Source organism: Balearica regulorum, chromosome 3, assembly GCF_011004875.1.
Source record: "Balearica regulorum gibbericeps isolate bBalReg1 chromosome 3, bBalReg1.pri, whole genome shotgun sequence".
Taxonomy (NCBI): domain Eukaryota; kingdom Metazoa; phylum Chordata; class Aves; order Gruiformes; family Gruidae; genus Balearica; species Balearica regulorum.
In genome coordinates this window covers 40691115-40707832 of record NC_046186.1, presented here as the reverse complement: position 1 = coordinate 40707832, position 16718 = coordinate 40691115, and the positions used below count along the sequence as shown (strand labels likewise).

The 16718-nt window shown below is 37.9% G+C and overlaps 1 protein-coding gene across 1 annotated transcript in view; it reads left to right on the top strand.

The window, feature by feature from the left end:
* The window catches only part of RNGTT (RNA guanylyltransferase and 5'-phosphatase), a 195061-nt gene extending 178583 nt beyond the window's left edge, over positions 1 to 16478 (top strand). The window contains exons 15-16 of the mRNA XM_075747669.1: positions 10872 to 10995; positions 13657 to 16478. Of these exons, the coding sequence (XP_075603784.1) occupies positions 10872 to 10995; positions 13657 to 13820 (288 nt within the window). The 3' untranslated portion in view covers positions 13821 to 16478. The remainder of the gene's footprint in view (positions 1 to 10871; positions 10996 to 13656) is intronic.
* Positions 16479 to 16718: the final 240 nt, after the last annotated feature.

The window sequence follows — 16718 nt, the reverse complement described above, 5'->3', positions numbered from 1 at the left end:
GGCTTTGAAGTTTAAGTGAAACTATTCAAGAAAGGGAGGGAGTTCAAGCCAGCTCAATGCTGTAAAGGCAGTTGAGAAGTGAGTTAGGGCAGTTGACTTTCACTACAGCAGTTGCTTTGATCAAAGCTAATTTTTGAAAGTCTGCGTTAAGTCAGCAGCCATTAATCTTTTTGTTGTGATATAAGTAATGGAAAAAAAAAAAAAGATTATTTTCCTTCTAATTGAAATCTTAGAAGGATGAAAAATACAATGAAAAATCCCTAACATGGCTTTTGCAGCTTTTCCCCCAACACTTCTTTGCTTTATTATTTGGATTTTATAGCACTGCTGAGTAGATTATTTTTGGTGGTTGTTGTTTGGCTCTTCTCAGCTTTGTGTTTGCAGTGTTTCATCAAGGCATTTATCAGCTCCCTCACTTAAGTGGGTCTGGCAGTCACCTGAAACTCGTCCTGTGTCATAGCTACAAAAATGAAGGTTGAGTCAGCAGGGTTGTGAACTCCAATCTCAGAAATCAGGTGTAAGAATGGTTCCCTCATAATGGTGAGGTTTTAAAAATTGTAGTTTAACTTTTTTTGTCATCCTGTATTTGCAAATTCAAAGTTCTTGTTTTCTTATATAATACAAATACAAAACCTGAAAATTGTCTTTAAAAAATAAAATTTTATTCTGCCTTAAGAGACTTCTGTGATTTCAAGATCTCGCACTCTCTTAAAAATGCTAACTATTACACAGACCATATAAAAGCTACGATGAGCAGGACTAAGCTTCTCTTTCTGGCTCGACCCTTTGATTCATAGCAGACTTGGTTGATGACAAACCATTCAGTGTAGTGAAGTGGATAGGGATTGTCTGAATTTTTATCTCCTACAAGTCCCATAAGCCTCTGTATGTTCTAGAATTAAATTTATGAGTAACTAGGAGTTGCCTCTGAAATCTATTGAAGAGAAAAAAAAATACTACTTTTTGTAAATATGTCCTAGGCAAAAACTGAAACATATGTTAAATATAGATTAAAAGCAAGTTTGCTTAGTTCTGGTCTTAGTTTATGCACATGTTCTCTCTGTACAATCTCAATGTTTTCAAGTATTAATAGGATTTCTAGATGTAGAAAACATGTATAAATTTATAATCTTGCTCCCCCACCACCTTTCTAATAATGCTTGCATAGCATGTTTAATAATTTACATATCACTTAGATACCAGTATTTGATAAAGTCAGTATGCCAAATTCAGCTTCCAATGTTATATATTTCTTTGTTTGCCTACTATAGTGAAGAATACGAAGTAAAATTTTGGTTATATCTTTCTTAATGTTGTTGTTCAGTAATGTTCTGAGTCAAAGAAATTTGAACCGTGGGGAAAGCAATGCTGCTAACAAACCAGTTCGGGCTTTGTTAGGCAGCGGAGTAGACGTATGAATATATTACATATGATTATCATAAAATTATGGCCTGAAAATTGAACAGTCATGCTGCTGCATTTTAGACAGCACATTTATAATAAGCTGTAATAAAGTAAACATTTTGAATGGATATAAGAAGAGGCATTACTTGCCGTCACAAATGTACGTTCAATTCATGCTTTTGAAGCTCAATTTAACAAAGCAAACAAATTTCCTTGTAGTGTTAACACAGTTGTTCTCAGTGGTGAATTTTGATTTATGGGGAAAAAAAACTTTAAGCGTATATAACTGGCTGTTTGGGATCTAAATGGAAGAAAAGAATATGATTCATAATGGCTGTAATTTGAAAGCTGCCTGTTGTTACAAGTAAAAGTGGGTTTAAAAGACTCACTTGCAATTACTTGCTACTTTGGATTCTAGTTTGAATTTCTTTTGGTTTATTGTGATATCATATGGTGTTTTTCCAAAAGAGTATATAACCACGGTTTCTAAGAACATTTCAGAAACCAGATAAGCGATGACTAGAATTAGGTTTAGGGCCCAATCCTGATAACAGTAGTGCAGGCTAATTGATCTTACGAAACTGCTCAGAGGTATATAACTTACAAGGATAAGAGTTTGTAGAGCCGGGGCCCGCATGAGTAGCGATTAGGTACTATCTGGCTCGTAAAAGTAGTTTTTCCTCAGGCTGCTGGGAAGCTCCTGATAGCTCAGCCCCAGGGAGTATACCCGTAACCCGTCCCCGGCGGTGTGACAGCAAGCGACAGAACCCCTTGTAGGGTGTAAGAAATACAGGTAAAACGAGATTAATTTAGACTCCTACAGTAGCAATAGCTTGGGTACAAAGAAAAGATGAAAAACAGTCATTTGAGAAAGTGCACTGTAAAATCTACATGCGATAAACACAAACGTTTGTCAAGAGAGCCATCGTTATAGAGGTGAAGTCCAACATGTAAAAGGCAGAAAATGTCAGAAAAACTCTTCATCCTATTCTTTCATTTATTTTGAGATATAGAAATAGTGTTGCCAAAGGTTGTAAAATAGTGATAGCGTTACTTTGTCTCCAGAAGATTTGTTTGGGTTTCTGCTGATAAATTATTAAAGAGATCTCAGCTGCCTTGTGTCACAGGATTTCTTGCTAGCGTAAGTACCTGAGGGGTAATTAAGATCGGGTTTAAAGAACCTAATGGGGGGTAAATGCTTTCCCTGTTGTGTGACCACAAACCATCTCTCTCTGTTTCCCCATTTGCAAAGTGAGAATAATAAGCCTTATGAAATTCATAATTTATGAATGAGCTAAGTGGTGTTTTCAAAGTATATTCTTTACTATTGGTGCATGACTCTTGTCTCCTGGATCTTGGTGTCTTAGCATGCAGTGCTCTCACTTTGGGGCTGGCTCCCTTTTGCAAAGGCAGTCTGAGTGAGTAAAACACAAATGAGGGTTAAGACCGGCTTTCTCAAGCTAGCTCATGTCAAGTACAACTGCAGTCCTCAAAATGTATCAGGCTGTGGGTGAAATGTTTCCTCCCGGAATCATTTCTACATTCCAATTACAGCTTTTTCTATCATCTTGCACTGCATATCCTTGCTCTATCTTCCCCTCCTGTACAGTTGCTTACCTTCCTGGTCAGGGGTGGTTTTTTTCAGAAACCTCCAGTGGATTCCTTGTCCTTCACTGAAAGGATTTTTTGTTTACTTATTTGTTTTTGCATCACCTGCTGAACAGCTCTGCAGTTTGCTATGGCATTTTACTATTTTGCTTGCATCTGCCTGTTTTTCTCTGGTACTTTGAAAACCACCCTGAAGTTTCAGTACTGACCTCAGGGATTATTAGAGCACAGTTCTTCTTGGTGTGCCAAATCCAAAGTGGCTGTCTCTGGCCTCTGCAAAGTTACCCCAGGTGCTTGCGGTGAAGCATTGTTCTTACCCTTCCTACAAATTCATGAGCTGTAGAGCAGGTGACACTCTGTTTGCACCAAATATGCATCCTCTCTACAGTAAGTTCACACTGACACTTGCTTTGAGAACTCTGTTACTGCTCTCTTACTGCTGGGTGTTAGCTGCCGTCTAGAGTTTTCTTCCTCTGTCATTAGCACATGCTGAGGGTCAGAATTATATTTTTTTAATATGACTTTATTTAAGAACTCATAGTAATGGAGGTATGACAGGTTCATAAGTCCTCCACACAGAATTCTTCCATTTCTCAGTTTTTACAGAAGATGTACAGAGATCTTTTTTCTTTAATCCATAGACCTATGATGATTAGAGTGTCTGGGCAAGGGATATCAATCTAGGAGGATCAATCATTTATTACTTTGTTTCATTTAACTGTTCAAGATGTGTATGGACCCTCAGATCTCTGTTTCCCATTCTTGACAATGATTAAAAGAAAATAGGTTTTTGAAAAGCTTTAAACTTCCCTCAGGAGTTAGGTGGAGATGACAAGTCTAGCAGGAAGGTCAGCTGCTCTTTGAGTACTGTAGATGCCTGAGTCACAATGCCCAAAAGGGTTCAAAGAGTTTGTTGGTTTGCTGTGGCTGACCAGGTTTTCCCATTGAATGAAACAGGAAGTATAGAAAAAGAATATCTTGAAGAGCGTGCATCATCGAGCAAAGCATTTGCACAAACACAGATATATTTTCACGTCATGGTCTTAGCAGTTACCAGCTATCTGCTTTTTTTGTAGATACCGGTGTTCCTCTGTGAGTCCTAAACAAAGCTCTGAAGAACATCGGTTTCTTACAGATAGTTCAGATGGCGTTGCAAGGTCAGGTGTACAGGAGACCTTCCAGGATACATTAAGAAATCTATTTACAGCTGCACTGAAAGTCATTAAACTTGTAATATCACTGATAAGAGGAAGTCTTTTGATTTCTGATGTTTCCATCAGTCAGTTGTCAGGAAAACCCCAGGACTCCAACCCATTCTATGTATCAGAAAACGGTATCCATATTTGAAATTACTACACATAAGAATGAGAGATTCTTTGAGAAAATATTATATGTTGAAAAGAAAGAATAAATCATGAACTGTGAGTGCTAGACACTGGAAGTCAAAAAACAAAACAAAAAAATCCACAATTTAATAAAGCCTCACTCTTGTGATTTTGAAACACAATTTTTCTTTTTGGCTTTTTCCATGATTTTCCAGTGCTTGGTGTTAGCATTGTGGTTTAATTTAGCGTGAAGAAAAATGTTGAAATTTTTATGTATCTTAATGTTCCTTTCCAGGAATGAGATCTCGAAATTGGAGCATTTCCATTTCCTATGTACACAAGAAGCGTAGTTACACTTAGAAGGCTTCTTTAATGTTAAATAAATATATCAACTACATTGTGTTTACCCAAGCTGATAACCATTTGTTGGGTGATATATTACTTAAAAGGAAACACAATCAGTATGTTTAATTTAGCAACAGAATTGGTTACCAATGCTCTTATTTTACTTTTGACAAATCTATGTTTTTGATAAAATAATCTCTTGAATCATATTAAGAAGTGGATATTAAGCTACATTACAAAATCTGTGTTGGCTTGAACAAAAATGTGAAGCAGATTAACTGATTTAATTTTTGCCAGTTCACAGTATTAATGTTTGTGGCCCTGTGTACGCTAATGGTATGAACAGGCATTTAATAACCATCTATTAAATTTTTATAGTTCTTTGAGAAGTTTTACTGTGCAAAACATGATATACTTTATGTGAATGGGGACAAAAGTTCTTTAAAAGCTTCTGAACCAGCTGTCAGAGAATTAGGAAGAAGCACTGAAGGAACAACTTGGGATCTGCATTAGGCCCTGGCTCTCTAGGAAGTTCTTAGTCAAATGGTTAGAATTTCTTATATTCATGTCCTCATTTGTAATCATGTATAAGACTTTTCCCAGGATAGTCCTTGCCCATATGCACATTCCTCTGGAAGGCTGAGCGTGCCCTACAATCATGCACTTCAAAGCTTTGCTTTAGGTGTATGCTCAGAACAAAGGGGAGTCCTCTTTCTCACACCTTATTTCCTCTCAGTTGCCTTGGTTTGACATGAAGGTCCTTGGAGTTTGCTTGTCACCTTTAACTCTTCAGTCTTCAAAAAGATTTCACTTTGAGCTTGGCTTATCTTTGTATCTTCAGAAGCTGTTTATTTTTTTACTGTTGCTTCTTTATTTTTTCTGTCTCCATCCTATTTCTTCAGAAAGTCTTGATCCCTCTTTGTTTCCTCAAATTCCCATGTAATTGTCCTTCTTGTTCCCTGACTATTGCCATTGCTTCTCCCTGGTCTTCAGATGAAGCCCTTACTGCTATGGAGTCATAGTACCAGTGGGCAGGTTAATTCTCTCTGTCATCTAGGACATTCCACATTGCTTGAGAAGTTTAGAAATAAACTCCACAGTACTTCGCAGTTGTGGGCAGTCACGGTATTTGAGGGTGATGCAGAAATCAGGATTTGAGATGTGCTATTTTGCTAGAGAGGTTTTATTTCGTAAACTGTCATTTGTGCTGAATGTATCCCAATACCCTCAGGACAAGGAGCTTGCAAATGCCCTATATTTTGGACAGTTCTTAGAAAAATGTGGTTTAATTTTTGCAGGATGGCTGACTAGAGAAGGTGTGTGGGCTCCAGTTCTCCTGCAGTAGGGGACTGGGAAGCAACCAAAAGATTGCTCCCTCCTGAACACACAGCTGTGAGAATGGATCCTAATGGAGAAAAGTTAGTTATGATATCAGAGAGAGGAAGAATTACTTTCCAGGCCTTATGTGGCAGCTTGAAACTTTTCTCCCCTCCAGGCATTGGAACTTGTGTTTAAAAAAAGAAAACAAACAGTTTGTGTACTTTAGCGTATCAAAAAGGAATGCCTTCATTGCACGTGCCAGCTATAAAAAGAAAAGGCAGATTCTTCTTAGAAAATAGAAAGCCATTACGTTTAGAATCTATCTTCCCTGTGTGTTATGGTTCCTTTTTTTAATTCTGTACTTAGAAATAAAGATCTTTTTAATTTCTTAAGATTTCAACTGCTGCTTTTGCTCATTTGTTCTCTCATGGAAGTTAACATTTTCTGCATCTACTATTCCGATTGTTTCTTCTGGGATCTTAGAAATAGGCTGATGACTAGGGATGTGGAATAAGCAATAGAAATAGGTGAATTGAAAAATTTCTTTCTTTCTATAAATGTTCGGTAATAGAGGGGAAAGTGCAACAAAAAGGCATTTAAAGAGAGAAGAGATTTGAAATAGAATATGTGAGGAAGATTTTGCTTACAAACATCACTTTCTTTAAAGGAGATTATTTACTGAGCTAAAATAATTTCTTTTGCTTTGAAAAACATATGCATATGGAAACATAGGGCTTCTTTCAGTCCATCTATCTAAAAGCTTACCTCCTTTTTTCTTTGTAAAGAACTTGAATATGGGGAAGGTAGATGTGTTTGTAAAGCTTAAGCTTGTCCTCTGTAGACATGTTTTCTGAAGTATTATCTTAATTACCAAATTCTCATTGCTAATACCTCTTATGTAAAGTAGCAGCTTGCCCAGGAATTTCATTCTCCTCCAGGATTAAGGGTGATGAGACTAACGTTTGAGTGAAGTCTTCACAGAAAATAAAAGTAAATGAAAAAATGACTCAACAGGTGGAATGATGGACCAGTCTGATGATCAAGTGGGCTGTAGAGATACACAGAAAAGCCTTGGCCCTGCTGGTAGTCAGCAGAGATAATGCAGGCATGTTCACCGGACTAGAGCTAACTGCTTTCATTGTAAATGGTTTCTCCTCTTTTTCAGCTGGATATATTGTTTTTTCACATTTTTCTCTAAATTAACATAAAATGTGACTGCATATAAACACATTGTTGTGATTCATCTCAAAACGGCTCCATTATTCTGCCAGGCGAGATAATTTGAGATGGGTTAGATCCTTCACTTTTTTTTAATATATTTTGAATTTCTTTCAGAACATAGGAGATGGAAAGAGACTGGAGAATGAGAGATTTCCGAAACCTTAACCGTCATCATTCTTAGAAAAAAGGAATAAGCTTTACCCCACCAAAGTTTTTAGTAGTGAATAGCCCAGATGATGACAGCAGTGGGAAGCCTTTCTCAGCAGGAAGAGGAAGATAGCTGTCATCTTCATGTAATCTGACATTCTTAGGCAGTGGTCTTGTATTACATCCAATCTGATTTGATAACGAGCTATTTCTGGAAAGGGGATGCAACTCTTGCCCACTTTTTTCCAATCACATCTTGCAATCTAGTAGTAATGTAATGAATCAGCTTCCAAGAGGAAGCTCATCTATATTTTTGGGAAGTGATTTCTGTTGGGCAAGTAGGCTGGCTCTTGATAACTAGATCAAATGCAGTCAGGAACAGGGAATGTTCCCACTGAGGAACAATTTCCTTCCTCTTGAAAGGAAAGCAGTGTACAGGCTGGTGTTCGTTCTTGCCCAGGACACAGTTGTGGCCCAGACCAGACATAGCATTCTGATGCACACCACCTCTGACAGCCCCGTGTCCGAGATGTGAGCATCTGGGCTTCTAATTTTGACTGGCTGTCCAAAAATAGGCTAGGGAATAAATATTTAATTAAGGGAGGTTCCATGGAGTCCTTAGCGTGGTGAGAGTTTCTGTCTTGAAAGTGCTGAATGCTAGTTCAAAGCGTTTTATCAACAGTATGGCAGAAGCATCACTGCTGCACCAAAAGCATCACTGCTGCTGAGGATGAGCATTTTGGCTGAGAACTGCCAGCAATCCTAAGGCACTTCTCCCATTTCTGTGAAGATTAGCTAGAAGTACCACCTCTCAGGAAGAGAAATGATGGTGCATTTTTCAGATACTGCTATGGACTGTAATACTTAAGATGGAGAAGGAGGGATAAACCCCATACTGCAAAGGGAGAATCGAGAATACACTGCTCTGAGCAGCTCAGAATGGATTCCCAAAGGGAAGGAAATTCAAGACTGTTAAATTTGACAGTTTCCATGTCCCACTTTGAAGCTGAAATACCAGAAAGTAGTGTGCAAGTGATAGGTAGATGTAAGGTGCGAATTACGGATACAAGGATTGCTGTGGGCTTGTTCAGTTGTGTGCAGAAACAATACCCATTTAGAAGTCTACTAAGATGCAATAGTAGAGGAGTATTTTTAATGTTGAAAAGGGCGTTTTGCTCAGAGTACTTGTAGTCTTGATCAAGTGCCCAGCAGTTTCTAAAATGTTCATTAACGTTACATTAAGAACATTTATAAGACTGAGGTCACTTAACAAAGTATAGAGAAGAGTAGATGCTGTATTTCTTCCTTTGTAAAATAATTACTGCAACTTGCAATTGTTAAAGACTGTGACCATCAGTTTTCTAATGGGAAAATTCATTTAAGTCAGTGCTTTGGCAGGTATTCGTATTTTTTGAAAGATCTGTCTTCCAGATTGCTAATGAAGGGCCAAGTAAGTATCTAGATAGTTAATAATACTGCTTAATTGCCAGAGTCAGATAAAGCTGCCATCTAATTTATTGCTATTCTGAGCATCTGAACGCTAGAAGAATGATAAACCAGGAGAAGGCCCTATGTGATGGTTGGTTAGTTGAAGTCTTTCCCTGCAGTTTTATACATTTCTGTCTCTAGCAGGTGATCCTTCTAACATTTCCCTGCTTTGGCAGAAAATCAGACACACAGTCATACCCCCTGCTGCCCCCGCTTCCACTAGGCAGCTGTTTTCAAAGTAATATACCTTCCCAAGGCACCGCACTGCCCAGAGTTTCTTCCTGGGTTTACGTATCCATAGCGTGCTCAAAAAGGATGTTGTGTTTTCCTGCATACACCTAATGGAACATAAACACATCCACAAATGTGCGTCAGTCAAACATCTGGGCTGTATATAGCTTTTCAATGCAGATGGAAAGAAGTGATGTGCTGTGCAGAGCATGCTGCAAAGGAAGAGATTGCTGATCTGGGCAATCTGTTGATTTCATCCAAGTGATCATCAGCAGATGCAAATCCTTAATCACTTAAGGATTAAATGATTTTTGGAAGAAAGCTCTTTACAGGTGATAGAATGGATGAAGGAATAATGTGTGACATGGAAACCTGGCTCTGACTCTGTCAGTCCTGCAGTAGGACAGGCCTCGGTTTTAAGCAGATTTAACAAAATGGTCTTATGGTGCCACGTTCACTTGACAGGTAAAATCAGAGGGCTCCCTTTCCGGGAATGAATGCAAGTATTCAGGGTAAATACCAAGGAAAATGTTAGGATTCTGCTTATCAAATGAAGGATAAATCCTGTACCGTGTAGTATAGGAGGACTCTGTCCATGCTCAGGACCTTTTCATGAATTAATTGCCTTTATCTGGGAATTAATGGAAAAGAGGTTCATGGACTTTTCCACTGTATGTGTTATTAAGCTGTCTGGAGACAGTTATGGCCTTTTTCAAATCTGCATCTTTCTGACAGTAGTAAATTCCCGTGTCACCGCTCAGGAGCAAGTAGACAACAGAGGTGAAAAATTATGCTAATGAATTGCAATAACCAGTGCCTTTTTATGAGAGTGCTTATGCATAAGATCCTGAATCCAAAGTGTTCCATTACCTTGTACAGCTTTTCGTTGGTAAACTCTAGCAAACTAAAGGCAGCTAGCGGTTAAATACAGCTTTATACTTCTGAAGAGGCCCTTTGGAACAAAGTGAAGTATATGGGTAAAATTGTTAAAGCGTTAGATAAGGTTCTCAGGTTACCATGGTTACTTGAAAATTTTGCATTGTATCATAGATTAGGATGCATAGGATGAAGTAGCCAAAACAACTAGGAAGTCCAATGCATATAAACTATGTTTCCAAACCACACAGCGTTGCCAAATAGAAAGACAAATAGCTCGGGATATTGGCTGCTGACAAATCTATGAATCAATAAAGAGAGGCCTGAAGGAGATTTAGAACATATGTGATTTGAAATCCCGCATTATTTTGGAGTTACAATCTTAATTTTTAAAGACAAATGGAAAAAAAAAAGAAAAAAGAGAAAAGAAAAGAAAAATCCTCAGTAATGTAAAGAGTGGAATGATTTTCCATAAGCTCTTTCTGGTATTGAAATCTGACATTTGGCTTTGAGACCTTCAACAAAGAAGGTTGATGAAACATGGATAATACATTTCGTGCACTTAGGCTGGCAGTAGCACTTACGCTGGAAGCAGTTTATTCCCATGGAAACCTATTTGCATTTGGGCCAGAAGTGACTTTTTTCCCCCTCTGTTAGAGCTGCTGACGTTTTAGCATAATATAATTGCTGTATATTGACAGCAGATTTGAAAAGTATTTTTAAAATGTTGAGTAGCTGAGCATATGTATAATGGCGATGTAGTCTGTGCAGTTTTTCTGTGTAGGATGGAGGCATGTTGCTGAAAAATGCAGGGCAGCTTTTGATCTTCTATTATTTATCCCTAAAAGAAAGAAAAAAAAGTTAATTAAAATATGTTTATCCCAAACATTATTTTTTTTCGAACAGGTGACAAAAGAACTGAAACAGTACGACAATAAAATTATAGAGTGCAAGTTTGAGAACAACAGCTGGGTCTTCATGAGACAGAGAATAGACAAAAGCTTTCCAAATGCCTACAGCACTGCCATGGGTGAGTAGAATAATTTGCTTTAAAAGTTTTTCAAGCTCAAATTTTATTTTTTTTAACTCTTTTCTAGTTTAAGGAGGAAAGGGACTCTGTTCTCATTTCTAGTTTGAGTCCTGACTTCTTTCACTTATTATAGTAATACCTCATCTTGCAAGTGCTTATGTCATGTTTAGCTTTTATATAGCATGAATCCTGTGGCTTCAGGGTTATGTGATGAAGTCAGTTAAACCAGTACTGTCATGCAGAATTTAAGAGAGAATGCAGAAGCAAGTGCCTAAGTCTCTGTAGAACTGCAGACACTTGCTCAAAGAGACTTTAAACGGCAGGGCATGCCCTTTAAGTGAGACCCAAGGAAGTTTTTATTTACAAGAGCATTGCAGCAGCAGTTAACTAACTAACAGCAGTTCCTAGCCTTGTGCTGCCTTGTCGGGATGTAATGCAAGCTGGCACACTATGAGTTGAGTTTGTTGAACAAAAAGTCTATTATAATTTCACCTCTATGCAAAATGCCAAAACCATTATTTGGCAGATGGGCTAGAAAATTAGTAAGAGAAAATGTTATCTTAAGTTTCTACAATAGTCACAAACAATGAAGAGGGGAACTAATGGAAGTTGGGGGATATAACCCTGCAGAATTATGAGACTTTTATGTTCTTCTACCAAAATATATTTGCCAAGTATTGTAAACTAAATGATGTTTACTTTCAGGTGAAGTATAAGAGTTTGAATAGAAGTGTGCAAGGCTGAATAACAATAGTCATGTCGATAATGACTTTTGTTAAGTGCCAAAATGAAGTTAATCATATTTAAGACCATGCTGTTTACTAGGGCATTCATAGATGATGTAGCATTTTCTCTGAAATGTTCTACTTGTATTTCTGCCTGAGCAGTGAGTAGATTTTCTTGAATAAACAAAATGTGGTCATTTTGCCAGGAGATAATAAATCTGGTGGCACCTTAGGGAGCCAGTGCAGAATGTAGCTGAAATACTTGCTGAACAGTCCAGGAAGGAGGAATGGGCCACAAAAGTCATACAAGTACAATGACATCTCTTTGTCACCATGACTTAAATTTCTCTTCTCTGATGCACCTTATTGTTTCAATAGTTAGTTTTCCTTGGAGTTTTCTTTGAGAAGTAGGATATTCTTCTTCCCTTCATTCTTAAGAGCATATGCAGCTGCACTTTTTCTCTTCTCATTTCCTCCATTTGTAGAGCAGTTATGTTATTCCTGACTTTTTTTTGACTATTTCCTAAAAATAAAAGTTAAAATAAAGTAAAATGCTACAGGAAGAACTGTTTTGTAAGACATATTTCAAATTTTCCATAGGAATGTTCAGAACAAAGTTTTCTTTTGGCTTTAAATTTTCACTTTTGACCATTTTTCAAGATCTCCAAAAGTTGTATTTTCTCATTTGAGACTTCCATTGTCCCCTTTTCTAGATCCTTTGTCCTCTATTTGCTTTCTCTTGATGAAAAATACTGTTTATTTTTCCTGATGGTTGAAATAGCAACAAAATAAGTACATGTCTCCATCTTGCTTTTGGACTTTGATACCTTTCAAATTGAAGAGAAGGGCTTTTTGAGTGACTAAGCGAGGACAGCCCTTAAAAGTTGGTAGAGAGTTACACCAGCTGCCTCGTGTTTTTAAGAGTCAGGAAATAATATGTTGATTGTTATTTGTAACAATGCTATATTGCAAGTACATTTTAAGGAGTCTTAATGTTGGTTAGTACTTTAGGGGGTCAATAGATTGTTTTGCATGGAAATTGCATCCACACTGTGGCCAATCCTTGCATGCTTTTATTCTCTAATCATTTTGTACTTTCTTCCAAGATAGTTGTAGGTTTCCTGCTTAATTTCTTGCTCTTTATTTTCTTTGCCCTCCCTAAGTCTCTAGGGAGGATTAATTAGAGGAGTATCAAGTTATATAGGAAAAGTATTAAAATTAATACATTTGTTTTAAGAAAACTGAGCCTTTTTGTATGTTCCTTAAAATCCCGTGAACCGTAATTTACAAACTATAGCCTAGGGTTTCACGTTCAGTAATCTGAGTGTGCTTGTACATGCATGCCTTGGCCACTCAGCAGCACTATGGCCTTTCCTCCACCATGTGGTCCACTCAGGTAGACGCGTAGTTCACTTGGTGTCAAGTCTTTCTGCCACACAAAGGTAGTTAGGTTAAAAAATAAAAAAAAAGTACTGTGCTTTGTGGGTTTATGGTATAGTACTTAGTCATGGAAAAAAAAGTGTGACCTTAATTCAGAGGTTTTCAATATTAAGGTAAGCTTGTGTCTAGCTGTTGGGATTTGATGAGCGTTTTAAAGCTATGTCTCCTGAGGCCTTCATTGCTGTTGCTCGCCTCAATAGGATGTCACCACTTGGCGTTTTTATAGTTGCCCCATGAAGCCTCCACACGCAGGCCTTTTGTTTGTTTTAAAAAAGGGGATTCCCCTGAGGCAGGAGCCCACTAGGCTGCTTTGCTCTCTGGGAGGCAGAGCAGAGACACTCCACTCCTGACACAACGGTCTTGTGAAAGTCTGCGTTTAAAGCTGAATGCTTGAGCCAAATGATGTTACTTATTTTGCAAAGAGGAGATGAAATTATTGAAGTGCCGACTACAACAAATCGGTTTAGTAACTGAAGAATATGTTCTTTGTTCCCAGCTGTATGCAACAGCATCCAGAATCCGGTCACGAAGGAGATGCTGTTTGAGTTCATTGACAGATGTACAGCAGCTTCTCAAGGACAGACGCGGAAACACCACCTTGATCCCGACACTGAACTCATGCCGCCCCCGCCGCCCAAAAGGCCGCGTACCATAACGTAAGGCCTTGGTCTCAGCGGATAGTGTGTTTACAGTTCTGCAGAAGGTGAAATGCAAGCGTGAAGGCTGGAAAAAACAAAATCTGAGTTGTTGTAAATACTTGGGTGTGGTTTTTTGAGTTTGGTTTGGGTTTTGTTTTTGTTTTCAAATTCCACATACAAATGGACGTTGTTCTGTAACTGATAAATTCAGCCTTACCGTGTGGTATTTGAAGCTGAAATTTCCAAAGGTTTAGACAAGAACAGTACAATGAAGTCAATGGAAAGCTGCCTTGTTTATATACGGATCTCTTTTCACCTTTAATTTATAACGTCAGCAATCTAGAACTGAGAAAACATTGGGATGCTGTACTTTTTAGAGGCTGTGTTTAAAAAAAGCAGAAGTGTTTTTTTTTTACTCTTGTTATTCAACTGGTTGCAATTTGTCACCCATAGTATAGTTTATCATAGTTTCCTTGCATTTCTGAGACTTGTGTTTAACAGCAAACAGCAATGTCGTTTGTGCTCTGTGTTGGTTAAAAACTAAGCCGCCTTAGATTTCACTAATTTCAAAATTAGCTGGGTTTTTGTTGTTGAAATATTAATAAAGTGAATCCTTCATGTAAATAGCATCCCTTTGAAAGGAAATGCGCTCTGTGTTTGGTTTTTTCCCCTGTTTGAACCTAACACACCAAATGTATAGTGGGCTGATTTTAGCTTTGCCTTTTTAAGTTTATCTGTAGATAAGGAATACACCAAATCCTTAGTATTAAGGTCTCTGTTAAGAGACTGTTTCCAGTACAGGGCTTAGTTCTCCACAGTGATACCATTGTAAATATTACTGAAAAGTACACATCACTGTGATATGCAAGAGTAATAAGCAACGCTAATCATGACGTCTTAGATCCAGGCACAAAATGGCAAAAGAAATGCCAGACAACTCCTGTGTAACAGAGAAGGTAGTTTAGGTGGAAGAGAGCCATGCCAGGCAGAAGGTCTCCTGGTTTAGGTAATTGCAGAGCAAAGATACACCGTTTAGGGGGGTGGACGAGTGTCCAGGGGAACAGGACGCTCATTTTCAAAGGTGGGGTTGGCTGTCCTGTGGCACCATCCTCACCCACCGGCTGACTTTCTACCATACCAAATGAAGAAGCGCATGAATGCCCTAATGGCTCTTGTTGCAGCGCGCTGGCAGATGTTCATAACATTTGTTTTGAGAAGCTGCATTCTGGTTGTCTAAGGGAGGAGTTGTTCTAAGCTGAGATTAATTGGAAAGCAAATGCAGATTTTAAAGTTTACTGTACATTATGAAGCAGGGATTGAATTGGCTCTTTCTGTAGTTTACTTAGTGTGTGAGTCATCCATTCATTCAGCAATCTGATTAGTGAAGCTCATTAATTTGTTATAACTAAAATGCATTTCTGTTTAAATGAATTTTAATGTTTGTAAGCAAAATTAACTCCTGCGTTTTATTTTTTTTTTCTCTATATGGAAACTTTACGACTATGCTTTGTGGTGGCTTCTCTAGTTTCAACCTAGCGTATAAACGCACACGGCATCATTTAGATGGCGTTCCTAGCGTCTCTTTCTGGGATATTCCATATGTGTTTTAGAGAACTGAAGGAGTTATATAAGTTACTTTTTATACTATGGTAAAACTTGAGGGGAAAAAAATGCATTCATCAAAGTTCTTTTTTTCAACTGTACATAGTTTCTGCATATTATCTATAGAAAAGATATAATATCACCTATGCAAGGTTGCAAAATTATCTCCTAAAAAGAGCCTTATGAATTTGATGTGAAAACCTATGCAGCCTCTGTGCATCTTGCATTGAAACAATTATTTCTTCATTCAGTATAAATAATTTCCCCCAGATTATACTTGTCATTGAGATTGTCGTAACATACACTTTGTCACTGATCTTCATGGTTCTATGGCAATTGCAATGTGTATGATGATTACAGCCTTCTCTGTGAGGTTAGGACATTTCATTCTTGTAAGGATGTGGCCAGGTTATTTCCGTCTCTCTTCTTCCCAGCCTTTGCATCTTATATTTCGACAAGACCTTGCTTCTGGTTTACCTTTTACTTCAGAGCTGCAGCCCCGCAGGCTGTCTTCAATGTGCATTCCACCAAGTCCATGAATGTGTTCTGGCCCTGATATTTTGACAGTGTCTTTTTTGTCCACTCTCGGCTTGAAATTGATATTTTGAAAGAGTAATGACTCTAAGAAGGTTTAGAGCTCCACGTTCACATTTGATTGTCGAACTCTTCTTGCACTATGACCTGTAGCTTTTTAGAGAGGTCAACTGCCTATGCTTTTCTGGAAAAGGAAGCTACTGGGGAAGGGTTGAATGAACAACCTGATGAAAACAAATGGAAATTTAACTTGGTCCAGATGGGTTTAATACTGTGAGAAATGCAAACCTCCTTTCTCTGCTACTAGATATTCAAGAGATTGAAGCTAAGAAGCAAAGAAGAGTCTGTGCCAGGAAAACAGTGATGATTAAAAAAAACCCCTAACTTGTCTATTATTTGGTGTACAGCATGAATTCATCCACTGTTTTGTCATTTGTTAAATATATAATTAAAATTTGGTTTCAGTGGAGTTTCCAGAAAATGTAAGTACATTCCTCTACAGACTGTGTATTAAGTATTTTAATAAAGTCAATGGTTTAAAATACTTTTCCTAAGGATGTGTTTATTTTTGATGCCTGTGCTTTCCCAATACCAGTGCAAGCACAAGAATACTGTGCTGTTATTGCTGTTCATTCCTCCAAGAAAATTATCTGCATTTTTCAGAGGTCAGTGGCTTTTCTCTCAGGTAGGATCACCTCCATTATGCCATTTTTAAGTACAATTTGCTCTTCCTGCGACTAGAACCAGAAAGAAACCAAATGGTGCCTGAAGTACATATTTTATG